This window comes from Tyto alba, unplaced genomic scaffold, assembly GCF_018691265.1.
Source record: "Tyto alba isolate M040663 unplaced genomic scaffold, T.alba_DEE_v4.0 Super-Scaffold_11, whole genome shotgun sequence".
In the NCBI taxonomy this organism is placed as follows: domain Eukaryota; kingdom Metazoa; phylum Chordata; class Aves; order Strigiformes; family Tytonidae; genus Tyto; species Tyto alba.
Window position 1 is genome coordinate 5339666 of NW_024881273.1, and position 27797 is coordinate 5367462.

A 27797-nucleotide genomic window follows, 5' to 3' on the forward strand; every position below is an offset into this window, starting at 1 on the left:
CCCTCAGAAAAGCTGTTGGTGAGAGGAAAGGTCATGCCAGTACAAAACTGGAAACCTCGTCTTCTGTTGGTGCCTCTTTGGCTTGATCAAAGCCCAAGATGAGGCACTGTTACATGGAGCTGCTTGGTGATGAGTAAAACTCCCTCATTCTGCCTTCCTCCGGGGACTGCTGATCACCAGCAGGATGGACAAACAGACAGTCAGAGAGAGCAGGCACTGGGGCAGGGGAGGACAAAGGCGAGAAACCTTAATAATCAGCCTAAAATTGATTCACTTCTGCTCAATCTGACTTCTCCTAACTGGATCCACATGTCCTGGCCATGGCACATTAACTTCAATTATGGCTTATTAATGTTTCCGTGATGGAGCGTGCCCCGCTGAGCACTGCGGTGACTGATGTTATGAAGGGGAAAAAATTACTCCAAAGAGACACGGTGGGTAATGGAAAGAGAACTGGCGGCTTTCATTGTGCCGACCGTCAGTCCCGGCAGCCAGGAAAAGCTCATTCACCCATTCTTGAGAAGATGACTGAGCTCATTTCTGCACTGAGGAGAAAACTAAGCAGTGAATAGAGATCTGTGGGGAAAAGTCTTTCCGCTTCCCTTCCCCACCCTGCCTGGCACACACACAAGCACACAGGCTAAGGGCTTGCTTGTGTCTATTCCTGTCTTGACTCCTCTGCATCTCCAGTTACTCTGCAGATCAATAGAGACAGGATGGAAGAGGCTAAAAAAAAAAAAAGAAAAGAAAAAGATACCAAGAAGAAAGAGAGTAAAAATAAACTGTCATCCATGAACAGAGAAATGGACCCGGCTGAATTTGTGGGAGGAGAAGATGCAGAGCAGGCCCTGAAGCACCAGCCCATTGCACCAACACCCAGGAAGGGTGCAGTGACCCTAAAGATTCACCACACACTCTGGAGATCCTGGAAAACTCTTGAACTACCCTGGTCCATCTGGCCTCCAAGAGGAGAGAAGGCAGCAAACTCCTTCCCTTTGTCCCTGTGTTGTTTGCTCTGTCTCTTTCTGCTTATCCCAAAAGCTCGGGGAGATCACGGTGAAGGGTTTTCCTTGGTGGGAAGCAGATGGATGAAGGACAGGGTGTGTTTGGATGGGGGCCCAGGAGCACATGGACTGAGAGGATCAGAGAAACCTCTCTGAACCCACCGGCTAAGGCTGCAGCATGAGAAACTGCCTGGGCTTGTGGTCTGCTCTGAGGGCAAAGTGTTTTGTTCTTCCCTTGACCGTGAACATCAGCTGGAAATGAGCTGCCATGTGTCTCAGCACCCCGCGGATGCTGCCAGCTGCCTGCCAATATCCTGGTGCTGTACAGGGGCACAGGTGATGCCACACACTCTGACGGCACACACTGCTCCTCCAGTGCCACATCTGACTGCTCCTCCAGTGCCACATGCCGGGCACTGCTCCTCCACCCTCCCGGGACTGCTCACATCTCTGCTCTCCAGCTGGAATTTTCTGGCTGCTTTTTGCATTTGAGACCTCATTTCTTCATCTTCCCTCTCATTTCTGTGACCCCTGTAGTGGGTTCCTAACACCAACCCCCATTTTATCTAGGCACTTTCCTCCTGTTTCTCAAACACAAACTGGAAGAGGCAGCTTGTGAGTGTCTCCAGCCCTGCCTGCCCTGCCTCCCCCCTTTCCCATGCAGCGCTCCTGTCAGGCTCGCATTGATTTCTCCTCTCTTCCTCTCAATAACCCACCTCTTGTTGAGCCATACACAAGATTTAATTTGGTTTTAGTCTTTGCACTGTAACTGGCTTTGCTTACAGCTGGAATTAGATTGCTTTCCAGCAAAAAAAACCTGCTTGCTGGGACCAGAATAATCACAGGAGCAGAGTTAATTCACATAAAGCTTCTCCACCTTATACACCACCTATCCACAGCTCCTCAGCCAGTCATCCTTCCCTGCCCTGTGCCCATCGGAGCTGGAAGAGTCAGTTCAGGACAGGCATCGACTTCTTCCCTGTCCAGGATGAGTGTCCCCCTCTCCTGGGGACCAGCCCAGCAAGTGGGGACACCTGGCAAGAGATGAAGCAGTGCAAAGCTGGGTCTTGCTGTAGCTCAAGACTTGGAGTTTGGGCTGAAAAAAAGCAGTTTTTAGAGTTTTTTTTGTCCCCAGTCAAGGAAAAGCCCTCTCCTCCCAGAGGCCCTGCTGTGTTGGAGGAGTTGATGTCAGGCAGCTCGTGGTGAGCGGGGCCAAGAGGGGAGTGGAGGCGAGCAAGCGCCGCTGCTCTGCAGCAGCCGTGGGCAGCTGTCCACGCAGGCAACCATCCACGTCAGCTCCAGGGGGAGGCCACCAGGAATTAGCCAACAAACCCCAACCCATCTCATTCTGGCCCCAGCAAAAAAGCAGCATTGCAGCCTCCACCGGGCACTCGCAGCCCGGATGTCTCAAAGAGGTTGTGCCCCTCCCTCCCTGGGGTGTTTGAAAGGGTTTTCCTCCCCTGTCAGAGTTGCTTCTTTTCACAACGTTTGTAGGCATTTTATCTCTTGAAACTACCTCTGCTACCATTAAATGGGATTAGATTTGGGCAGTGAGTTCAAAAGCTGGTGGGGGACTGGGTGAGGAAGGAGGAAGACAGCTAATAGCCAGCAAGGTGCTGGTTTGTGGAGAATTCCACCTGCTGAAGTCAAAAGTACTCATGCAACATATCCTGCACAAGGCAGTCAGAAAAGGTAAAGGGCTCAGAGGAGGAAGCTATTCACAGGACATCAAGAGTATTTTAACATGTATTTTAAAGCATCGAATATTCTGAAGCTGCTGTAGATGCAGTAGCAAGTCCTGGGTTATCTGCACAGTTATAGCCATGCTTGGAAGTCAAAAGTCATTGCACAAGCATTGACATCAAACATTTAATCCTTATTTACCCCTTTCTGAGCTGAAAACTCTGTGTCCCTGTTACAGAGTCTAACCAGCCCAGATAAATTGATATACCAGCTTCAACCCTTCCCACCAAGCCACCTCGGTCAGCGTGGGCTTTGGCTGGGAATTGCCCCCTGTAGCTTTGCCACTGTTGGCAGTAACATCAAGTGTCCCTGCGGGCAGCTTGGCCACCCGGGGGGAGCGGGGCTGTGGCAGACGGAGCTGGGAGCAGGACTGGCTGCGGTCGGGGTGGAGGGGAAGGCAACACGCTGGCCTTTTCTCTTGCCTTTGCCTGCTTTCCCTCCCTTCCACCCTCTTTACTTTGCTATTTTGCCCCATCCTGAGCTGTCTGAGGACCGTGGATATTTAGGACACCTGGCAATACTTTTTAAGGGCAGGTGCAACGTGTCTCTCTGCACGTATTTATACAGGAGCGCATTGCACCGAAACCTGGGCGCTTGCAGACGCGTGCGGAGGTGTTCTCCTCCACCTCTGCCCGTGTGCCTGAGCTCCTCAGGGCTCCTCCCTGAGCAATCCCACCCGTGGGCACCCCGACACGCCACCGGCCCAGCCGAGAGCCTCGGCTGCTCGTCCCAGACAGGCGACTGCTCTGTGAGAGAGACCTAGCCCCCACCGCTGCCTCCTGCCTGTCTCCGTGGGAGGAGAGGGCTCTCCCATCCCTCACTGCAGCTTCCTATCCCTTGGAGCCGTTTCAAAGCCAGCCTCGATGGCACCTGCAGAACATTCTTGCTTGCAAGGCTCAGAAACAAACAGTTTGGAACCGATACAAACGGCTCCTCTGTCGCTGTGGTGATTCTTGTTAGCAAGGGGTGGGTGATGGGGAGATTTTTCCCCTCTCGCCTGTAAGTCTCGCACAAGCTGCATCCACAAGCTGGATGGGAAATTAGCCATCTCGGCATTTTTCCACCTTACTTTGCTTTTTCGGTTGATGTCATAACGTAACATATGGCATCGTACAGAGAAATTAAAAACAAAGACCAGGAGAAACAAACCCCCTCCTGCCTTCCCCTGCCCCAGACCTGTTGGGGTGTTTACCCTCACCCCAAACTCTGTCTGCCAGAGCCGGGGCTGCTCCAGGGGTGCAGAACTGACTCCAGATGACCCATCCTGCTTGTACTGGGAATGAGCTGGAGTATAGTGGGGCAAGCCTCACTCCTCACCCCCCTGGATCCACTAGCATGGGCAGGGCATCCGAGAGGGAACTCAGACCCCAGCCATCCATCCAAGCCGTGTCCCAGCTGCCCCAACTCCAGGAGGACACAGCCCTTCTCTCAGACACAGCCTTGGAGATGCCCCAGCCATTCCCTGCAAGCACACATCTATTTTATCACCGATGCTGCCCTGCCTGGGGAGAGAGGGTATTAGAGGGAGAAACACTGGTAAACTTATTGGTTGACAGAAACACTGATGGCTTAGTTTTCTAGCAGTAACCCTCTTCTCATCTCTCTGAGAAGAAATGCCCAAAGAAATACAGCAGCTGTTACCTGCCGGTGACTTCAATGTTGGAGACGGCATAGAAGTATTTGTACAAGTTCTCCCTCTGCACGTAGGTGCCTCCCAGGGCTGGTCTCAGCAGTCTCATCCGCAGGTCGGTCACGGTAAAGAAGTCCTTGAGCCCTTTGGCGCTCTCCAGCCGGGTGTATAAGTTGTCCATGTTCTTGAGGTCAGGGCCAGCAAAGATGGCAAAGCGGTCCCTCACCTCGAACCGGACAGTCTTCTCTTTTTTGGAGCCCGCCCAGCGGGAATACTCCTCTGTGCAGAGGACCCTGTTGGCACTGGTGGTGGAGAGGTCCCGGACCCTCCGTGCTGGCATGCTGAAGGCCTCCATGCAGTCATCTGCGTAATATTGGTACGGGTGCCAAGTCCTCCCGTTGTCCAGCGACTTCTCCAGCATCATGATGGTGGGTCGCCCGTACTCAAAGGTTATCACGATGTCATCTGTCAGCTCGATGCTCTTGTTCCAGGACAGCGTGATGTTGGCCAGCAGCGGCTCCGGGTACCGGCGCCACGTCACGCTCTGCCAGTACGTGGCCAGCCCTTCGTCCTCGCTGTCGAACATGAGTTTCGGCGGGTGGGCCAGGTCTGGGTTGGAGGCGTCGCACTCGTCGCTGCACAGGTACGGGTTCTCCTGGAACAACAACAACGGTCACGAGAGAAGAAGGCAATGCCTGGGCATGACGTGGGCACTGCGTGGGCATCGTGGGCACACAGCCGAGCTCGCACCGTTACTGGGCTCTGGTTTTAGCTGCTTGTGTCAAACGTTAACTGCTGGGCTGAACTGGAGTATGCTGGGGGTCTGGCTCTGCATGATGCTGTTTCTGAGCATGAATTTAAGACAGAAATACATGGCTTTGCCTTTGCTATAAGAACAGCTGAGCCATCTCCTTTGAAAGGCCCTTCCCCAAAGGGAAATCAGTTTGGCACGGGGACAATTTTCATAGAAAGTGCTTTCCCTGAGACGGTCTCAGGGAGAAACTTTGCTTAAGCTTGGCCAAGTTACAAGCCTATGGAAAGCTGCGTTCACCCCTGCTCCCTTGCAAGAACTGAATGACTAAGATCCCCAAAGCACATCTGTGACTCTCGTGGCTCTTGATGCTGAATGGGCTGGGGACACAGTGTCCCCCCAGCACCTCTGAAATCCAATTTCCCTAGCTCTGAGCTGGGACAGGACTGGGTGGCAGCAGAGAGAGCAGAGATTTGGGCTCCTGGTGTCTCCACTGTCCCCAGGACAGCATCCTGGCCTCAGGGATGTGCAGAGCAGGTATGCTCGGGATGCAATGCTCAGCCCGATGTGGTCACTGTTGCTGGGAACTCCTCAGTTCAACCTACCCAAACTAACTGGAGGCTGAGCTGACAGGGTTGGGAAGGGGGCGGGTGGGTCTGTGCCCACCCGCCAGCACCCAGAAAGGACCTGGGACCCCCACAGCCCAAACAATGTCCCCAGCCACTTGCTGCTTGTCCAGGTGCCATTAGCCCATGGCAAATAGAAGGGAATGTCAATTAATGCCTGTCTTTGCAGAAACCGAGTTATGTAGCTGTACCTGGCAGCCCTGCTGCCCACGAGGACAGGCGCTTCCCAAGCCATGCTGCCCTCCCCAGCTGCAGGCAGGAGTGGCAATAGTCCTCACCCACCCACAGGGACCACAGTGGGAAGGATGCCTCACCCCATCCAGGTGACAACGTCTGCTGCTACTTCTGCCACATCACTCGTTGCCTGCAGGCCTGGGCAATGGGAGAAAAGGTCCAGCCACTCCATTTTGCCCACAAGTGACAGTGCGTGGCGAAGCTTGCAAGTTTTGCAGGGACACACACACACATCCACATGTACTGAACTGCACTAGGGACATGTCGTCGAGGTCATACACAAAATGTTGACGTTTTGGAGGTGGGCATCTGGGTTAGCTGTGCCAGTGGGTTTATTGCTCATCCATGTATGTTAAAGCCTGTCATTCCTTGCCCTGCAGCCCCTGTGTCCAGGAATGTGTGGGTCAGACCTGCCTTAGGGATGATGTGGGGCTGTGTTATAATGGGTACTGTCCGCAAAAAAACCCCTCTGCAACATACTGCAGACGTTTTTTGCATATGAAGCATCTCTTTGCTGTGACTTTACCTCCCTTTCAGACTCAAAATCCAGAGGATCAAGGAGGGAGAGGGATTGATACAACAGTGAGCTCTGCTGCAGTGGGACCCTCATCAGGGAGGCAGAGACACCTGGCAGAGGAGGAGGAGGAGGAGGAGGAGGAAGAGGAGGAGGAGGAAGAGGTGATAAAGCAGCTGGAGCTGCTCAGAGCTGATGTCAAGGAGCCTGCTGGGGTGCGAGGTCTGGTCCTCCTGAGCTCAGTGGACTTGCAAGGTAAGACCGAGCTGGGTTTTGCAGTTTGGTTTGTGGATGTTTTGTGCGTGGTTGGGAGCCCATGGAAGGGCCCTCCATGGAGGGAGCAGCGTGCTCCTGCCCTGGGGATCCCTGCAGCACTGGGGCTGTGCTGGTGGCTGCTGGTCCCAGCCTCGCAGGGACCTGATGCTGGTACCTGGGGGCTCAAACAAGCGAGATGCAGGCCTGGGGTCCAGCTGCATCCCAGGGCTGGGAAAGCCCTGCTGCAAGCGTGAGGAAACATAGAGAGAGGCTGCTCCTGTGCCCGTGGCCCTGTTGACCTGGGAAGCTGTTGGAGCCTAAGTGCTTGTGACCTGCTTTTAGGGTGCCCCATGTGTACCCCAGGCAAAGCAGAGGAGGGGATCTGGCTTGTACAAATGGGTGCTCTCAGGTGCAAAGTGGGGCTGAGCTTTAAACATGGAAACTGCTGAGTAACGTGAGGTGCTTTGGAAAATCTGGGCTTTGCCACCTCCAGCTAGGCAACCAAAAGTCCTGGGAACTACTTGCAGCTTCTCCACTTCGTGTCTGTAAAATGGGCCTTTGGTGCCTCCCCACAGCTCAGAGACACGCACTGAATGTGAGCAACTGTTTGCATAGCGAGTGGAGGCCGCAGCTCTGAGGAGCCTAGAAAAGCTCAGGAGAACATAAATAATTCCGTCTTCTGAGCAGTGTGCGAGTAGCACGCAGTAAATGAGGCAGAAGGTTGCCCGCCAGCAGCGGGGATAAAACAAAATAGTGAGCAGCTGATCTGTACGTGAGCACCGGCCTCCTTTGCAGGGGATGTGGCGGCAGACTTGGGGAGAAAAGGGGACTCCTGTAAATAAAGGGTGCATTGTTGTTTGTGCGTGCAGGAGGCTGCCAGGGAAAGCAGGAGAAGCCAGTTTTTAAAACAAGGCAAAACTCCTATTGCTTTCAACGTTGTCTTGCTCTCAGACACGCACCTGCCCGACGGTAAAGCCACGAGTGCCGTGCTGGGATTTGCTCCTCCTGTTACAGCCTGTTGAGCAGCTTTTGCTTTTTGATGACTTTTGCCATCTCCGTGTGTGCTGGGAGGAAGGGCTGCAGCCGGAGCTGCTGAGCTCCGGTGAGGTGCCCGTCCCAGGAGCAGGGAGGCTGCTAAATGGACGTTTCGGTTGATGTTTGAAAAGCAAATGGCTGGATAGTTTTTACTGTTTTTTACTTGCTTGTAGCTGTGCCAACTGAGCAAGGGAAATCAATGGAGTGCTCAGGCTTGCTCGGGTGGGTGGGGGCGAGGGGACCTGCCCGGGCACTCCCCACTTTCTTCCCAAACAGGGGGGATGCCCTGAGCAAGGGGAGATGCCAGCTGGGGTGTGACAGGGCTCTGAGCTGTGCTGCGGGGGGGGGGGGGGGGGGGGGTCCTCTCCTGCTGCGACACACTGTTCCGGAGCAAGGATTAAAAAAAAAAACCCTTAAGATATTGACATATTTAATATGCTCTCCTGACTTGTCACGTTCAGAGGAATTGTTTACCTCTGCTAATGAGACACAGCTTCCTGCCAGGGGATGTAGCTACCTCTTAGCACAGCTTTACAGCAGTGCCTGATGGAAAAGAAAGAAACATCCCCATCAGCTGAAGTGCTGGGGGCTCAGAGTATGTTTCCTGTGCTGAGGCAACATATTGTGTTGCAGTATGGTCCTACTGCCAATGTGGTCATACAGATGGTTTAATAGGATGGTCCTGAAAAGACCATCCTGGAGGTCCATTTTCCTCTCTCATCTGAAGGAGGGTGCAGCAGTGCAGCATCTCGGTGGGCTCAGGTGGGGAAGCAGCTCGAGATGGCAGCAGAAAGCTCCCCAGTAAACCCTCTCTTCTGCTCAGCGGCTCTGTTTGAGCAGGTCTGTGTGCACGGAGCCATCCTGGCAAGGGTGCCCTTGCCATGTGGCTTCCTTTCCTTGCGTGTGGTAGCCATCGGGGCTGCCAAAGCCCTTGAGCTGGTGTAAGATGGCTCTCCGCTGAGTATTTGCTGGTTGAGCTGTCCCCAGCATGGTTACAGCGGCCAGCTTCACCTCCAGGGCTACGGATGATGCTCCTATTGAGGCTTCCTTAAGCAGCGGCCAAATTACACAAGGGAAGGACTTTGTGACCAAACCACAATCAGCAAACATTACCCAGACTGGTAAAGGGTGGCCAGGTTGGGAGGTGGAGCAGGTTTTCCAGGAGCAGCGTGAGGGAAGCAGCCAAGTTTGACAAGTGTGATCCCCTTCCCTGTGTCCTGTCTGGAGGGACAGGGCTGGCCAGGCATGGCCCTGGCAGGGGACCTGGCGGGTCAAGAGCAGGGAGAAGCGGAGCCAAAAATTCTGCCTGTCTCCAATATGCTCGTCCCAGAGATCAGGGACTGGAGGTGCACGATCCCTGATGGCTCCTGTATATCCCAACCTGTAAACATGCCCAGCTCTGCAGGTACCGAGCCCAAAGATGTCTTTAAGCACCCTGATGCTCTGGAGTGGCACACGGCTCAAGAGCTGTGTGGTTGTAACAGGGCAAATGCAAAAATAACCTCTAAGTGACAGTGCTGAAAGGTGGGGGAGAGCCTCAAAAGCCACCGAGTGAGTCACGCCACTATGGCTTCCTCCGCTAAAATGAAGTGTTCCTTTTTGGTTTTAGGTTTATTGAATTGTCCTTCCTCCACGGGATGCTCAATGCATTTTCTGCTGGTGGGGTGGTTTGAAGTCAGCCAGGAGGGCAGGGGGGAGCGGAAACAGATGGCCATACTTTGACTGCTCCGTTGGTCCAAGTAAGATCTGTTATAGCACTGTTGAAACAATTCCAGGTATTATTTTTGAATCTGGTTTCCTCCTCCAAGCTGTGTGTCCTCCAAAGGATCTGTCCAAAGTCTCAAGATATTTAAGTCTTCAATCTAAAAGTCAGAATGCATTAGGCAGGCAAACTTGGGCTCAGAGCTTAAAATAAACCAGTTCACTTTGAGTCTCACGCTATTAAATCAGTCGTGAGTGTCCTCATGGCAACTAGACATTGCAGGTTTCCAGCTCTCCAGCATGCTCTTCTGGTTGCTCATTTCTTGAGGGTGCACCAAAGAGCACTGCAACCTTGCTTAGGTCCAGCTCAGCCCAAAGGGACAAATCCCCAGGGGCAAATCGCAAGAGCCTCACTGAGGACAAGTTGTCCTAACAAATGGCATCACAGCAAGATTGTGCCTCCATGGGGCACATTATAGAATGGTTTGGGTTGGAAGGGACCTTTAAAGGTCATCTAGTCCAACCCCCCTACAGTGAGCGGGGACATCTTCAACTAGATCAGGTTGCTCAGAGCCTCGTCCAACCTGGCCTTGATTGTTTCCAGGGATAGGACATCTACAGCCTCTCTGGGCAACCTGTTAGAGTGTCTCACAACCCTCACTGTAAATAATTTCTTCCTTGTATCTAGTCTGAATCTACCCTCTTTTAGTTTAAATCCATTACCCTTTGTCCTATTGCTACAGGTCCTACTAAAAAGTCTGTCCCCATCCTATTATAAGCCCCTTTTCAGTACTGGAAGGCTGCAGTAAAGTCTCCCTGGAGCTTTCTCTCCTCCAGCTCTCCCAGCCTGTTCTCACAGGAGAGGTGCTCCAGCCTTCTGGTCATTTTTGTGGCCTCCTCTGGACCCACTCCAACAGCTCCATCTCTTTCCTGTGCTGATGGTCCCAGGGCTGGACACAACTCCGGGTGGGGTCTCACCCGAGTGGAGCAGGGGGGCAGAATCCCCTCCCTCGACCTGCTGGCCACACTGCTTTTGGTGCAGCCCAGGATACCGTTGGCCTTCTGGGCTGCAAGCACACATTTCCATGTCCAGTTTTTCATCCACCACTACCCCCAAGTTCCTCTCCTCAGGGCTGCTCTCAATCCTGTCATCCCCCAGCCTGTATTGATACTGGAGGTTGCCCTGACTCAGGTGCAGGACCTTGCACTTGGCCTTGTTGAACTTCATGAGGTTCACACGGTCCCACTTCTTGAGCTGGAAATGTGTCCCAGTGACTGCAGACCCAGGCCTTGGGTTTTGCCCTTTCCAGGTGCCTGGGGCCAGTGCTGGGCAGAGATGCTGCAAAAGCAACTTTGTGAAGGTGACAGCAGGGACTTGCTCCTTGAGAAGGATTTCTTAAGAAACGAGATACTGGTCTGACAAGGCATGATGACAAGAATGCAGGATGCTGCAGTGAAGCTGCTGCCCACCTTGCTGGGGAGGGGAGGGAAAGGGGAAAAACAGCCACACTAAAAGACCCCAGTTTTACAAAGCCCAGCTGGTTTCCAGGGATCTTAATGAGCGCACAAAGTTGTTTTGATTTATTTTTTTTTTTCCCCCCTGGCAGATAATGCCGTTTTTAAGCCTCAGAGCATAAAATTATATATTTTTGTAGGTGAAATTATTTGATTAATCATTAAGCTGTTTAGTATTTTAAACAAACTAGGCATCTGTTGTCAATGGTGAAAGCTGCACAGAAATAAAACTGCAGCTTTTAGGAGATCTCCATGCCAAAGGGAAGTTGGAAAGCAATCGCAAACACTAGCTGCACAATGAAGAAAAATAATAAAAATAATGTTAAAAGGAAAAAAAATCCCCAACATTTGAGCAAAGAAAAATACGTAGATGGTGTGAAAGTTGGTACTGCTCAGCCAAGGGTGCTCATCACAGCTCCCATAACCTGGTGTGATTTGTTTAACGGTGTCTTGGCCCAGGGAGTTGCTTTGCTTTCAGGGCTCTCTTCTGCTTGATGGAATTGTGTTGCCTCAGACAAGGCCTCTGCTAAAACCCCCATTACCCTGTGGCCAACTTGTTTTTAATTACAGTCAGTCTCCTAAAAAGAGTAATGACAAGGTCTTACCAACTTAGACTAGTTTTGGAAATCCAGAATTTGTATTTTTTTTAGTTGGCAGGGGGGAAAATACGTGGCTTTTTATAGGAAGATTTTTTATCAAGAGGGAAAAAGTTAAATGCATTTATTTGGCACAAAGATTATGCTGTTGTGTGAGCTTCTCTTGGGTCCTTTATTCTGTAGTGGGTTTTTTCTCCAAGAACCGGTTCTCAAACTCAGCCATAGAGCTCTCAGACCTTGGGTGTCTCCAGGCTCTCCTGCAAGTGCTGACAATGGTTGGGACCAGGGACCATCTGATCGCCCCCTCCATAGCCTGAAGAGCCGGCTCTGATTCCCTCAACATGAGGAGGAGCTTCCTGCAGACTCCAAAACGAGTGATCTGCTTAATGACCAAGCTCCTCGAGCAGCCAGGAGAAAGTCTGGTGCCCACCGAGGGCTGGCCCTCGCGGGGGATGGAGAGGCTGTGCGTGAGGAGGGTTTGCATGGTGCTGCCCCTCTCATGTGCCGGTTTTAATCCGGTTTTGCTGTGTGGCACAAGTAATTCAGGGCAAAAACACCCCTGTGTGGAAGCAGCGTGTTGCTGGAGTGATTTCAGTGGGGCAGGAGATGGCACAGAAGACTCCTTCCCTACTTCTCAGGAGTGATTGTGGCCAAGGAAACCTTGGTCTGAGCCTCCACCTCCACCCAGGAGGGAACAATTCCCTCCTGAGCACTTGCCTCATCCAGCCACGATGCTTAAGCAGCTCTCAGGTGTGTCCCAAAGCCCTTCTGCTTCTTCCAGGGCACTGACAGCCCTGCCTTTGACTTTTCACTTAAAGGTTAGCTGATGAGGTTCACAAAGTCCCCACATTGCCGTGCACAGCAACAAAGCCCTTAAGTTGGTATCAAATTTCCTCCAGATCCTGCAAAACAACCTCATCGGCAAAATCCTTGTGTGCACCTGATCCCTCGTGCCCTGCTAACATCTCTGCTGTGGACTGGTGCCACCGTGGATGTCCTGCAGCTTCCCCTTCCCCGAACAACCCATTCATCATGGAGAGGACTGATGGCCATGGGAGATGGGGGGTCCCCAACCCATGGAGGGAAGCGGGGGCCAGCCCACTCCATTCCTGCCTCTCTTATGGGTATTTTGGAATACATTCTCCCCTAAATTCAATTTTCTATCCCCTCCCTTTCCCCGTCCAGCACCAAGTTGGATGCGTTTGCCCAGGAGGCTGCAGGATAAAGCTGAAACAATCATCTTGGTGTGTTTGCTTTCCTGCTTCCTTACGCTCAGCTGAGTTCCCCCAATTCATGCCAGGATTGAGCTGTGGGGCGTTCATTTTGCCTCCATCCCCTGCTCTGGCTTCTCTGGCTTTTCAGGGATCTCTGTCGCTGTCCCCATCCCAGCCGGGCTGTGGGTTCACTCCAGTGCCTGTCAGCACAATTCAGTACCGGGAAATAACCCGCGGAGTGGGGAGGATGCTGTCCCTGACCCAGTCCCGGTGACAACCGCTGTTATCCTCCCCACTGATACAGAGTTAAATCTATTTTCTGCAATGCAAATTTTTGTCAAGGGCCACATTGAGTAATGTACGTTTTGGGAAACTTCTGTAGTTTTTCTTCCAATAACTGTTCCAGGATGCGATGCTCTTTCCCAAACAGAATTGCTTTTACCTGGGAGAAAATGCAGGCTTGTCCTAACATCATTATGGGGTATTTTCACTCTTGCTGCTTCTGACCTGAGGGTTCAACTGCTCTATCTGGATTTATGAAAAGGCAAGGTGATTTTATGATCAAAAATAACATTTGTGGGTAATTAAATCTCATGCTTCAGGGCATAAACCATAACCTGCCAGTGGCCAAGATGGGACTCCCAGAGAACTGGAAATACTCTCTGACAATTAATTTTCACTCTATTCATGGGCTGGGAGGGATCAGAGGGGTGAAACAACCATAATTAATTTACAGCGATTATTTCCAACAGCTGGCAAGTGGCATAACTCACAGGGAGAGATGGCTGGGAGCACACAGATAATTGAGGAGAAATACGAGGCCCCTCTTGAGCCAAACAGCCCCGCGCTGGCCCTTCCCCGTGAGCCCGGGTGAAGGTTGGTGCCCTCCTTGCTCGATGCTCCGGGGGATGTGGGGGGACGCCGGGAGCCGTGGGGAGGCCACACGGAGCTGCCTGGCCGGGGTCTGCTCCTCTTGCACTAATTACCCCGTCCCCTGATGCCCAGGCATGGCTGTGACTCGAACCTGGCAAATATCTTGGGAACAGCTTTGCCACTTTGATCAATCTCTATGTATTTGAGATAATCCAGAGCTGTTTTATATGGTAGAAAGTTGTTTTCCCAGGGGCTGCCCATGCAGCTGCTGCCCGAGCACTGCTCAGGTGCTCAGGAACGCTCCAGCAAACCCCTTGTCCGCACACCCCGCAGGCATCGCTCTCCTCTTCGTGGTAACCCTCCGAAGAGATGTCTTTAAATGGCCTGTGTGTGCAGGCAGGCTCTGGCAAGGCATCTCTGGTTCGGTGAGGGGTTATTTTGCAGTTTCACCTCCACGGAGGAAGGGCGGTTCCAGCTGGGAGGCAGGACCTTGCGGGGATGGGATGGGAAGCTCAGGGTGGGCTCGTGGGGTGGTTTGCTCGCTCGTGTGCCCTTCCTTCACTACCTCCCTCCCCCCAGTCATCTGCAAGGGGCTCTTATTAGGGCAGAGACAGCAAGAGAGGAGAGAACCATCCTTACTAACAAGCTGTTTGCTGTTTATGAGCAGGTAAAGGGAGAGCTGGAATGAATTATTAATAAGGTGGAAATGGGGTCCCTCCACAGATCTGCTAATTCTGCCTCAGCGGAATGTCACTCCCTTCATCTCCCCCCCTACGGCCGTGGTTTGGGGGGGGTTGATTGCTCCTCTGCTTCCTGCCCCTTCCTCCTGGATGGGAGGTTGTCCAAGTACAAGGTCACCCCTCGGCACGGGTGTCAGGACACGCTTTGCCTGCGTGCGGGATTTGGGAGAGCGTGAGTCAGCAGAAACCGGCACCGCCGGCTTCGCGGCACGGCTCTTCGTGAGCACACGCCAGGACGGGCTCAGCGAGACGTTTTGCTTTGCTTTTTGCCTCTTCCCTTTGGCCTGAAGCAGATACTCATTCACTAAACAGCACGCCGCTTGTTCAAGGCTCTTGGGCTCCCCTGGGCCCGTCTCTCTGCCAGAGAAGAGATTCAACCTGTACTTGCGGCTGCTCTTCCCCTTCCCCCTCCAGCCTGCTTCTGAATTCGAGAAGCATCTCGTTCGTATTTCAACCTAGCTCAGCATTGTGCCCTTCTCCCCACCAGCCATGGGGAAACATCCCAGTGCCAGACGGGGTCATGTAGTAGTAGTGCAATGCTCTACCTCCAGGTGGGGAAACTGAGGCATGGAGGGATTTCAGGAGCAGCTTGGGGCTTTGCTGGGAGTGCTGAGGGCTCCACCTTTCTGAAGATTGAGCTCCCCCAAGCACGTGCAGCTGGGCGAAGTAGTGGCTCCTTCATCCAGTCTTGATCAACGAAATCTCTGCTCTCATCCCACACTGTCTCTGAAACTCTCCCCCATGGTCTGCTTAGTACCTCCATGAAAAGGGCATGAGCTGATCTTTGCACTGCGGATGGTACAACCTCTGCAGGAGGCTGCCATCCAGGCAGGAAGCATCCTCTCTGCAAAGGGAGGATCTGAGGGGAGATACTACACAAGGACCAACCCAAGTCACCCACACACCCTTGAAATGGAGCCGACACTGCTTGTGCACTGATGCAAATTGCTTCATGCCCGCTCTGGCTAAGCCGAAAATGGTCAGAAAATCTAGTGACATGATGAATTTTAACCTCTAGACTGAAATCAGCCCTGTCCACAGGTGACCTCTCCCAGAAGGGCCCTAAGCACACCATTTGCAGGGTGATCTTGGGGTAGCACTTTAATTTCCAAAGCCCCGGGATGGCCGGGCAGCAGCTTGGCTTTTGCTGCCCAGCACCTTGTCCCAAAAGACACATGTATAGCTGATCTGTGGGTGACACAAGGGTTAATGCCACCCAGAAAACTCCACCCTTAAGCAGATAATCTAGTCTGTGCTGGGCACACATGCATTGCCTGTAGCCCAGCCTCCCATGGAATCATTTTTGAGCAGCTCTTTCTTTGTCAACTGCTAATCCCCCGGTGAGCTGCTCTGACCCCATCCCTCCTGGTGCCCTGGGCTCACCCCTGCACCCACCTTCCCACTGGGGCTGCACCCCTGCAAGTTTGTGGATTAAGGGGTGACCTAGAGCCCGAGATCAGAAGCTGATGAACCGGACACCCCGCAGCCACAACCGTGGGCACACGTTGAGAGAGACAGGCATTTAATCCCATTGACTGCTTTTTAGCTTGTCTCCAAATCCAGACTTTCTGTACCCAAGAGTTGCAAGGTTTGCTCTTCCCAGGGCACTTCCCTGAAGCTTGTCTACAAATTAAACTGCTTGGATCCTGCCCCGTCCCTTCTCTACCAGATTATTAAATCCTTGCATCTTGCTAGAGAGATGTATTTGTGTCCGCAGCCCCTACCAGCAGGAGCACAGCAGCAGCGACCTGTGTGCTGGGCTCCAAGTGCATTATTGATTCAGGACTAAGAAAATGCTTAGGAAGTAGGAAAAGTGTCCTGCTCTCTAAAAGCTTGTGTGCCTTGTAAGCTCAATACATGCAGCCTTTGCAGAGAGTCTTGCTATGCCGCTATTAATATTTTATTCTGTAAGAGAGGCTCTGATGGTTTGAATGGGGGAGGGCAGGACGTGGAGGCTGGGGGTGGGAAAGGGGAGGGAGTGGGGGCTCTGCTGTGGTCCTCAAACGGAGGTTCAGATCTTCCCCAAAGCTTTTGCAGGAGGAGCATGGTTGGGGTGGACACCCCTGCACCCGCCCCTGGCCTCTGATCAGGGCCCCTGTGTCTGCTGCATCAAGCATTCTGCTTTCACATGCAAAGTATTTGTCTGCTTTACGCTCTATTTTAGGGGAACGATTCAAGTAGGTTCCTGTTAGAGACTGTGATCAGCCCGAAACATGTCCTGGCTGTCCCCGAGGGCAGGACTATGATCCTCTCCTTTTAGAGGGCTCCCCCAAATCCTCTTAATGGCAGCACGATGGAGCTGGAGCAGCTGACTTGGCCAAACGATGGGGGCTCACAAACCCTTTGGCTGAGAGTAAAAGCCAGTTGAATCTCTGCTAGTTCTCCCTTTGGGCTATTCCCTCCAAAAAGGGACGTGGGCAGGACTGGATGCAGTGGTGGCAGCATCTATGGGGAGCTCAGTGTCAGGGGAGCAGAGACCCATTGCTTGTGCTGCAGTGTGCAGCAAAATGGGTGCTGCTCCTGGGCTGTGGGTGCTGGAGCCACCCGGCACCGCTCGTGGATGCGTGACCCTGCGGTGCGCGCCAGCACCCATCACCACTCTAAGGGCACGCCGGCGCTCGCCTTCCCGTGCCGCTTGTCGGGGGCTGAGGCTGGAGTCGTGGAGCTGCTCCGGGGAGGGGAGGAGAGGCCGCTGCCTTAGTGGCTTCTGCACAGGCGTGAGCAAGCGGGGAGAGGTGGGAGCCAGCTGGGCTAGAACCCAACCAAGTGGCTCCGCATCGCTGCGTGCCTGCACTCACTGAGCTCCCGGACGAGCAGCACTAGCCCAGTCCCCTCTCGCGGCTGGACAGCTGACAAATGGAGAAACCCCCATGGAGCTAAAAGCCACAGGTTTCCCTAAACCTGCCCGCTCGTGGCACAGAGCAAATGTGCAGGGGCAGCGGTACCAAACGCCGGAGCAAGCGCAGGTCAGGGCAGTGGAGCAGGGTGGGCGTGGGGTAAACGCTGCAACATGCACCCTTTGTGGGTCCCGGTGACCCTGCCTGAAAGATGGGGGGACTTGTGGGAACCTCACGGGACACGTCTGAGGCTGCAGGGGAGGGCACATCTGCCTCGGGTGAAGGCTGGAAGTCTAAACTGCTGTTTGCCAGTGGGTCTTAGCAGGCATCGGCTTCTCCCGAAGACATCTGAATGGCTGACACGACGCAGTGCTGTGCAGCCCATGGAGGAAAAAGCCTCTTTGGTATTTTCCAGCACAGGAACCTGTGTGCTGTGTTGAACTGCCCGAGTAACGCCCGGGGCATATTCAGCACTGCAGGCTGGGTGCCCGGGGAGATGGATGCCTGCGAGAGGGCAGCAGCAGCAGTGGTGCTCACACCATCTCAGTGGAGAACTCCTGCTAAGCAGGTCAGCAACAGCCCATGTGCATAAGAACTCCCCAAGTCAGAAATTCGGGCTCTGCTAGCCAAGCATGGCTGAGCTGCTGTTGCTCACGCTTGATGGAGCTCACCATCTAGGTCAGAGAAGGAATTCATTAACCTCAGGGATCCCGACATGCTTGTGCCGTGGGCAGGGGTTTTGATGCTGCTTGGGCATGTTTCCATTTTGTTTTTTCCAAAACCATGGGGTGAACCACATGAGGAGCTTGGATGGTCCCTGTTGAGGACATCACGATTGTTTGGTCATTGCTGGGATGCCCCAAAGCATAACTGTGGGGAGAGGGGTCCCCATCCGGCGCCCTGTGTGATTTTGCAACCCCATTTCTGCAGTTTGCTGCCTGTCATTGCTGTAGATGACCCAGCTGTTGCTGCATGCAGCGCTGCTGGAGCAGAAAACAAAGTGTTTTGGGGTGTTTTGCAGATTTTTCAGATGGATTAGTGAACTGGTCTGACCAACCGTGGCTCTGCAGCTTGTAGTGCTGCCACAGGGTAACAGTGGAGACATGGCTGTCATTTGTGTGGGTCAACGGGCAGGGTTGTGGGGCTGGGTCAGCCTAAGCCGCACGTCTCAAAATCCTGACGGTAAAAAGGTTGTTTGGGGTCTGAAACTGTAATCAGGCTCAACTAAGGTTAAAACTGGACTTTCACTTAGAGAAACCAGATCATGGTAGGAGAGCTCACCTTTCCACTTGGGCAGTCTTTTCTGTAGGGAGAATTTCTTTTAAAGTTTATTGGGAAATCATATCTATGCGATAGACTAAAATACAGATCTTAAATGAAAACAAATACAAAGGAAGGATTTCCCTGCATCCCTTCAGCTTCAAAAGTTGATTATAGAAAACTGTGATACTTGGAGCTGCTGTATATGAGCGAGTGTAAGAGCTGCTCTCCCAGCTCTGGCCATGCTCCCTAGCAAGTCTTCAGAGTCAGTTCTCTCCAGCTTTTCCCATTTGGACACTGTTCCCTTTGAAGAGCAAAGCTTTTCTTAAAAGCAGTTTATTCTTCCCTATCTCATTCAAAGTGGGGGTAAACTTTCTGCTCACTGTACCAATTAAATCTACTTGACAGCTTGATTTTTATCGCTGTGTCTTTTCCATCAGCAAGTGGAAATGATCCTTGTTAGGGGAGCAGCATCCCACTTTACAACAAGATGAATCCCAAACTGGGCATTTAAGGAAATTGCTACGGACTGCGAGGGGAAATCCCGTTTGCTCAGCACTCTCTAATTTAAAGCTGAATTGTATTCTTTCCTTTTCTATAAAGCCTCTGCTTTTATAACACCGAGATCTTGCTGCACTCCAGAGTAGCCTCTGTGGCAGTAGTGTGTAATTTGCTGAGCAGCTAATAACATGCAATCCAAGGGTCTGGCCCCAAGGGCAAGGAGCTGCTGATCTTGACTTCAAATACTGTTCTCTGCAGCAACCCTGATGCTGAGAAGTGATTGAGGGTGGGAACAAAACTGAGAGGCCCCAGCCCTTTCTCCCACGCTGGAAAGCAATGCCTCCACAGTGCAAGGGGTGGATTAGGGAAACCTTCATCCAGACGGAAATGGCAGCAGTTGCTTTGGGGAGAGCCTGGAAAAGGCAAAGAGGAGTATTTCCGAGATGTTAATCTACTGGAGGGTTCGAGGGAGGAGGCTGTTAGCCCTTCACATATGTGAAAAGAAAGATGCAGCTTCCCGTCCCCACAACCCTGACCGAGATGTCATGGGCAATGTGAGAGCAGAGAGTGGATTTCTTGTGCTGCTGAATTTTGGCTTAAAGGCAAAGTAATTGTCCCCAATGTCATATAGGCCCTATAAGGAAGAGCAGAGGGGCCAGCCCTCTGCTAAGGCCAAGGATGGGTTTGCAACCAACAGTGGGTAGTGCTGATTTATTCAAGGAGGAGAGAGAACATCCACTTTCCTTGGGAAGGATTTTCCATTTGACTTGTCTACAGGCTCCATTCAGCCCAAAGGCTGCCCTTGAACCCTGGGGTGGTTGCAAGGCTGAGGACTCCTCATGCTTTGCCCCCCTGGTTCTCCTCCCTGAAACAAGGCGCAGGGGGAGCATGGGCATGTCCTGCAGGTTTTGTCTCTGCTCAGAGTACCAGAAGGGCTGAATCCATCCTTAAACCACCAGATCATGCTGCATCTTTAAAAATGCTTTCGGAAGAGCATTTCTGAAGCAATCCCATTTTCCTTCTTTAAAAACTTTGACTTTAGTTTTAATCATCCCCAAACTCACAATCCTTTGTTTACACACAGGGGTATGAATGAATATATGCTTGCGTAGAGTTGTATGTGAGATGGGCTAAGAATGTAGGGAAAAGAGTCTGTGTGTCGGCTTTTTACAATTTTAGCATCCAGTCTAAAAAGAGAAATAGTTCTTTAGTACAAGCCCTATAACCACATGTCATTCAGAAAAGTTTAGCTAAGAATTAAACTAAACATCAAATCTGACTGAATGTGTAATGAATAAATAAAGCCTTTTCCTTTCATGTACCCGTGCCAAAATCAACAAGCTCTATTAGCTGATGAAACAATGCTGACGCCAAATAAAAATACCCCTGACCCATCAATATGGGCTAAGAGCTCGGCCCTGCATCAAAGAGCATTGTCTAAACAAGAAATACTCTCTTGACACCTCTGGGGGGAAAAAAAAAAAAAAAAAAAGGGCTCCCACCCCTTTGGGTGAGCTGAGCTCCCTGTGTGCCAGCCGGGTGCACAGAGCAATCGCCGGGGTGTCGAGAAGCAGCAAAACCCTTCTGCGATAGCCGCTGTCTCACACGCAGTGTGCTCCAGACATCTCTCCTTGCTTTAGCTAGAATGATTTGGAAACTCCTTGAGCTGCAAATCTATCTGCAGCAGGGACCAGGGCTTTGGCGTTTGCTTGCTCCCCGTCGCCCACCCTGTGTGCAAATTGCTCACAAAACCTGTGTAATTTTTTATCCTATGTGCAAAACACCGATGCTTGAAAGTGAAATTCTCAGAGGTCCCTGCTCTGTATCAAAGTAGTGCTTCAGTATCTCAGAATATCTCAATACCTGGGAGCACCCTGCCAGCTGTGCCACCCTCCTCCTCCCCGGGAGGGTGGGATGGCGAGGTAAAGCCGCGTCTCTCCTCAGCCCCACGCAGCCCGTGCAGCTCTGCCCTTCCCCAGCACGCCTGTCCTGCAAACCCCTCTCATTTGAAATCTGTACTTAGCTGCTCCGTGCTGTGCCCTGGATGTGATCTTTGAAGTCTCACCCTTCCCTCCACTTCCTTGGTTAAAAGATCTGTTCCCTCTTAGTTCTCAGTCATGCTTTTAGATTCATTCAGGCTTTTATTTACTTATCTGTCTTCCTGCTCCCACCACTCCCCCTGCCCTGCCAGAAGGGAAAGTACAATTCATTTTCCAGGTGACCCTGCCAGAAAGGCATTGACATGAATAGGAGAACGTTCAGTCACCGTAGAAAAAGCAAAACCTCCAACTTCAGTAAGTAGCAAAACGCTTCCTAACCAGAAGGGAGCAGCCAGATGTGCCTAGAATTGCTGTAAAACAGCAAAGACAATCCTCTAAGTAATTCCTGCAATCCCCCAGACGCCTCCTTTTGCAGAACTCTCTGTGAGTGCTGCTCGAAGTTGTTACAACCGTAGTGAGCGACCCTGCGGGCTGTGCGATGCCCCGCTACAGCATCGTAGGAAACACTCTCAGTCTGACAGGGTCCTGACTTTCACCAGGACTCTCCTCCTCCGCCTGCCCTGCAGCGATGCCCCGCGCCGGGACATGGTCCAGCTCCCTCTCGTCTGGCTGCCTTAAGCATGAGGCGAGGTTTGGGTGTCTTTAATTTTGATTTCAGTTGTCTGAGCAGGGCAGGCAGCCTGCTGAGCTGTGCTTAATTCTGATTAACATTAGTTTAACTGCACGGACAGTACCCTGCTGTTTTGAAAGACACCTAAGAAAGCAATATAGTCACCGTAAGAACTTCTCTGCTGGAAAGCCGGGCTCCTACGAGAACCCACCTGTTACATAAAAACAATTAAAACCTGAAGAGAAAGGATAACAGGACACTGAAAGGCATCTGAGCAGGCCAGCAGGCGAGGAGGTGTGCAGGGTTCGAGTGAGCCACTAACCCTCCCCTCTTGCAGCACAGGCCAGGGCTCAGAGGTTGTAACGATCGGTGGGCAGCGACATTGATTTTTGCCCGGCGCTTCCTTTGCGCCGGGGTAGCAAAACTCCGCTCGCATCCTCTGCGGGCTCCGCTCACCTCTCTCTGCATGTCAATAGGTGTCAAGTCACCACCCAGGACCGGGGATGGAAAGGCCGTTTCTTGCTGATTCCACTTTCTACTGACCATAAGGGGATGCTCCGCAGTAAATGGCCACGTGTCATTCTCTGTGACAGAGGCCGTGCAAATTTACCTTGGTGGCCTCCCGGCACACAGCACTCCAGTCCTTAGGCTGGACTAGAGCCCGGATCTCTCCCGCAGCCACCTCCTCCTCTCTGCACTAAGTGCTGGGTGGGCTCCTCGCTCACCTCAGCAGGGCTGCTCATCTGCTTCATTTTTAAAACTCTTTAATCCTCTGGAGAGGACAACACTGGTGTAAGATGTGGGAGAAAGGGCCAAGAATACAGTGACATTTCATAAACCTATCCCAAAAATCTGAAAAATTACTTGCAATATATTACTCCTGTTCTTAGCTTGATTCTTCATCAGGAAATTGCTTGGGGATGTGGCCGTGAGTGCTGGTTTCTGTTTTGGCAGATGAGAGCTGGGCCAGGCACGCACCCCGGGGTGAGGCAGGGACAGGAAGGCAAATCCATGTTTTGCATTTGTGTAACTCCCATTCACGGCTGTACACGGTGTTTGCAAGTGTTACAGCACATGGCAGGCGTACGCTACAAGGAAATACTGCTGGTGCCCAGAATAGAAAGATTTTAGCTCAGTATTGACTGAATCAAGAGATGTAGAGAGCTGATTGCAGTTTGTGCCTTTTGCTTCCTCGGAGGTCAGTAGACCTGAAGTGTGGAGCATCCTTAGCCAGAAAGGGTTTGTAAATAGCTGCAGTGAATGTAGTGGAAAGCAATCTGGTGTTCACCTTTTAATCCTTCTGCAGCCAGTCAGATACATGAAAATACAGACTGACCCATCGATAATTAAGTGTTTTAATTGCAACCTTTGACTTAATCTTTCTTTTCAAATGATCTTTTAAAAGGAAAAATCTGCTACTTATCTGGAATTAGTGAAAATGTCTTCCTTGGTACTAATGAGACCCCTTAGGCTGGAGGGAACTGGACAACTACTAGCAGTGTGTTCTGATGGTCATAAATGTTTGGCATCCCTTGTTATTAAAGCAGCATTTTTCTCTTGGATTTTCAAGAGATGTCCTGAGCTGGTTGGACCAAGGGTATTTTCTAGGTGTCTGTGCATTTTCTAGGTAGCAAACTGAGGCATGGGGTATAAAAGCCTGGGTAATGCTGGCAAGAGAAAATGGGACTCCCTCCACTGATTTAGAGGGAGAACTCCCCTTCTCATTACAGGCAATAGAAGAAAAATTTTTTTTTTTTTTTTTTTTTTTTTAAGAAGACACTCCTTGTCCAGTGCTTACCCCAGTGGAAACCCTGTCAGCATGGGCTGGCTTGGTCCCTGTGCCTTAAACATGTGCTTGGACCACTCCTGGAGGACGTTTGGGAGGGGATGTTACAGCCATATTGTTTTGCTCTTTGCTTTGACCCCTGAACTCTTTTTAACAATGTAAAGCCTTGTGAATTATAAATCAAATGTTCCTGCTGAGCTTTGTGGTGCATGGAATGAAATGCAATGATTAATATTTAAGAGAAAATAAGTTAAAGATTTTAACTACAAGGGCAAGTGTCTGTCCACAGAGTCTTTTCATGGGGAGGTTAGAAGAGAGGGCGGACGACATTTTCAGGGACTTCAGTGAAATTTGTGACTGCCAGACCAACTGCCTGAGCTGCGGGTGTGCGGGGGCCACCCTGGCCTCTGCCACCCTGCCCCTCGCTCTTATGCTGCGAGGATGCACCCACCTCTGATAAAACCCTGGTGCCGACACAGCCTTTTGGGATGGGACTGGTGAACGCACCCCGCGCGCTTTAGTGAGCGGAGGGACGCGCTCGGAGCAGCTCGGCTTGTGGGCTCGCCGGGGCAGAGCTTTCCCAAACCCCAGACGTTACCACCCCCGAGCAGGACATGCTCAGCACTCCCCCTGGCTCCTCCTCACCTTCCCCTCAGCGTGCCGGCACCCTCCCCGCTCTAGGGCTGACCTCTCCTCAGCACCGCACCGGGATGGGCAGGACACCACCTCCCCATTTTGGGAGCTCAAGGCAGGAGCCACCATCGCCACCCTGAACTGAAATGTCCCTTATAATGGCATCTCAGCAGGACAGCTGCCTCTGGCCACCTGCAAGGAGTCTGTCATAACACGTGAGATAAGGAGGGAGACACTTACATGGGTGCAGAACCTCTCCGGTGGGTCCCCACAAGTGATTCCTGCTGGATCCACCCGTACTGTCACATAATCCTTCATCCGCATGGCCTTGGGTTGACAAGCATAAAACTCCCATGACGGGCCATCGTCCGTGGTCACCCAGGACTTGCAAATGTCATACTGTCCCATGGCCAAGGGGAGACAGTGCAAGAGGAGAGCAACCAGGTAGAGCATGGCAGCTGCGGCCAAGTGCGGGACCCCTGGGCGAGGGCAGTGCCGAGAGTCCCGAGGAAGGCAGCTACTGGGCTAGGGGTTGCTCTCGGGATCAGCATGGAAACTCCTCATCTAAAAATGATCCACTCAAAGGAGATCCAGACGATAACAGCAGTGATCCCACTCTGCACGCTGTATTTGGATGTGGAAGGTTTCCCTTGGCACAGAAGCCAAATTTGCAAATCACTTGATTGGGAAAGTTTTGGCCGGAGTTGCTGATCAGTGGTCAAAAGTCTTCCTTAATCTCATTTTTCCCCCCCCCTTTTATTGTATTGAAAGGGCTTCCAAATCAGCATGAAAATATCTAGAGGTGACTCCAGTCAATCAATAGAAAGATCAAGTTCTGAGTCGCTGATGAAATTTGATAGGAGTAAATTGGAGAGGCCGTGAGATGGTGCTGGATCAGGTTTTCCTCAACTTTGTCTGCTGCAAATGCGTCGCTGTGAAAAGTGCCTTAAACTGTGGTCTGCCTTAAATAATTATTGGGGCTTTGGAACATTAACAGATAAAATAAATATAGCATCTGGTCATCAGTACAACTCTGACAAGAGAGACTCTTTGGAGCTGAAATTCCTTTCTCCCAGAGGATGGTTGTGTCAACGTAAGCACACCAGGTGGCAAGATCCGCAGTGGTCCCAGTAGGGTGCTGGGTGGTCAGTGGGTTGACAGGAGCAGCGCTGGCCCTGCCGCTTCCCCCTCTGTGTCCTGCAGCAGTGGCGATGCGCTCATGGGTGGGGACTTCTGTCTGGCTCTGCCTTTTGGCAGCTGAGCATCAAGTTCCCAAAGCTTTCAGCTGCAAGCCATGCTGCTACCGGAGGTCTCCTCTCTCTTTCATGGTCAGGGCAAAGGGAGAGTTCATTAGCAGGCTGCACCTGCAACAAATTGAAAGATAAATTAGCTGGTAGCAAGAGGGGGGGGGGGTGGTGCGGCTCAGCTGAAGCAACAAGACTTGTAAGAATAGGGGTCCCCCAGGAGAGACACAGCCCTCAGCTGGGCTTCCCAAGCCACAAGCCAGGGTTTTGTAAAAGGGAGATATACAACTTTAATAAAAAGAAATCCATAGTAAGATACTTATGGCTCTTCTGCTCTTTGGGAGACGGGAAGGAGTGCTGCCCCATTTAAGGTATCTGGTTTGTAACAGCAGCTGGACAACAAGCGCTCTAATGGGTCTTTAAATAATATCAAGAAGCAGCTATAGGTCATTAAAAGATGGAGAATATGCAGACACAGAGCAAGGACAGACAGACATATTGATAGTCTTAAAAAGATAAGCAAATAAATAAGACAGCTGGGGAGACAGATACATTGTCCAGCGTCCCCATATATGATTTATGTGAACAATAACATTTAATAAAAAACAATTTGAAGTCATAATAACATTTAAGGTTCACCTAATACAAAGAGCAATGACCTTCCCAGTATTCATTTCAGGTTAGAGCAACATTTCTGCAATTTTGTCATCTTTCCAGTAGAGCTATAAAAATCTTAAGTAATTACAAAAGAAAAAGACAAAGAACTGGATGGGAAAAAAAAAAAAAAAAAAAAAAAGTCAAACCCTCTCTCAACATTAGATCCAGAAGGGTGATCTTATATGAAGAGGTGGGAGGCACGTATCTAGAACAGAAATTTAGGTCTGGATAATTCCTTTTCTATTTGATTCTCCAACTTTTCTTCCACAATTTAGGGATGTCTGCTTCAACGGCATGTTTAGTATTTGCTTTCTCATAGAGCTCAGAAACTCCAGGTTAACAGAGGCATTGATCCATGTCCGGGGGCTTCACATCACTGTGCTACCATCTCCCCTTCCCCCCTTTTTGGTTGAAAGATTGCCGATTTAGATGAATGAGTTCAGAAAACAGACGCTATCTCTCATACTTCATCGCCAGCTCTCAAAGAAGAGCCTATTATAGCTGCGTTGGACCTGAATAAACTCCCAAAGAAAGAATAGACTGGCTGCTATTTTTACATTATGAGTAAATGTAGTAAAAATAATAAACTGGTGTGACACAGTGTTTATAAGTCCCGCTGACATCAGAGCTGTCTTTTCAGTTATAACAAGTCAGTTCCTAATTATTACATCAAACCGGTCACAGCCAAGTGCCTAATAACAGGAGAAAGCGTGAGACTCCTGTATTGTATGGAAAACAAGCAGGGTAGTTTTAATGAGGACTCCAGTGCTGTTAAGTTTATGGATCTATTTTCATAGCCTTAACAATTATATTTTGCACTTGAATGGCTGTCAGGGAAAAGCCCGGGAAGAAAGGATCTATAATATCTATTAGTGTCTTGTTATGCTGGCTAAATGTCACAGATTTGCAGGGAAATAAAAATGTGCCAGAAAATTTATTTACTGTCAGTCAATCAGCCAGGTGTGCAGGTTCCCTGCGAAGTCTGCGGTGCAACACTCAGCCCGTGCAGTCCCTTTGCAGAAATAGTTGCACAGTGTTGCTCTGAAATAAGGCAGCTTACAGCAAACAGGGGGGAGAGACTCTTGGAATTAAAGGGTTTGCCCTGCTTGATTTGGTTTGGTTCTTTGAAAATAAATCTTCACCTGATATTATTAAGAAACTGCAGTTCATGGGAACAAATAGAATCAATGCGCTTTGTTTTCTTTGAAGAGTCCTCGGCAATCTCTGGGGACTGATAGCCAGAGTATTAAAAACACAAAATTAGATTGTATCTTGATTTAGCCGGTTCCTTTTTTATTATTATTGGATTAACACCCTCTTGAAATAAAGGGACAGCACTGAGCAACAACTGAGAATTAAGACCAAAAAGTAAACTCAATGAAGGAGTTTTCAATTTTCTTTCAGAAGTCTTGCCTTCAGAATAAACCCCAACCACTCTTCCCCCGCCACCACTGATCCAGCGGGAGTTTTTCCTCTTCTCGCCGCTGATCACCCCCTCCCCTCCACCCCGAAAAGCGAAGTTCGGAGCCCCCCGCGCTGCCTGGGCTGTGCCAGGAGGCTGAACCCTCCGAATAGCGTCGCAAAGCTCAAAGGAGCACCGGGCTCCCGACGGAAAAATCCTCTAAATCTCACTTACATTCAGCCGCTCTCCCCAACGCATTTGCGGTTCCAGACAAACCGATGCCGCTCCCCCCCCACCCCCCCCGCTCCCGGTTTCTTTTACACTAAAGGACTTTTAGGGACTGCAAGGGCTGCGTGAAAAGTGGGTAAAGCGGCGGGGAGGCGGCCCCGGGCGGGAGCATCCCTGCTTCCCAGCCCTCTTCGGCAAACTCCGAACA

At 51.2% G+C, this 27797-nt stretch overlaps 1 protein-coding gene across 5 annotated transcripts in view; it reads right to left on the minus strand.

Moving 5' to 3' along the window:
* Positions 1 to 27797, minus strand: part of NTNG2 (netrin G2) — a 51625-nt gene that overhangs the window by 23480 nt on the left and 348 nt on the right. For all 5 annotated transcript variants that reach the window (XM_042786886.1, XM_042786885.1, XM_042786884.1 and 2 more), the window contains exons 2-3: positions 24299 to 25422; positions 4389 to 5032 (exon numbers count right to left, since the gene is read on the minus strand). In XM_042786886.1, the coding sequence (XP_042642820.1) occupies positions 4389 to 5032; positions 24299 to 24511 (857 nt within the window). In that variant the 5' untranslated portion in view covers positions 24512 to 25422. The remainder of the gene's footprint in view (positions 1 to 4388; positions 5033 to 24298; positions 25423 to 27797) is intronic.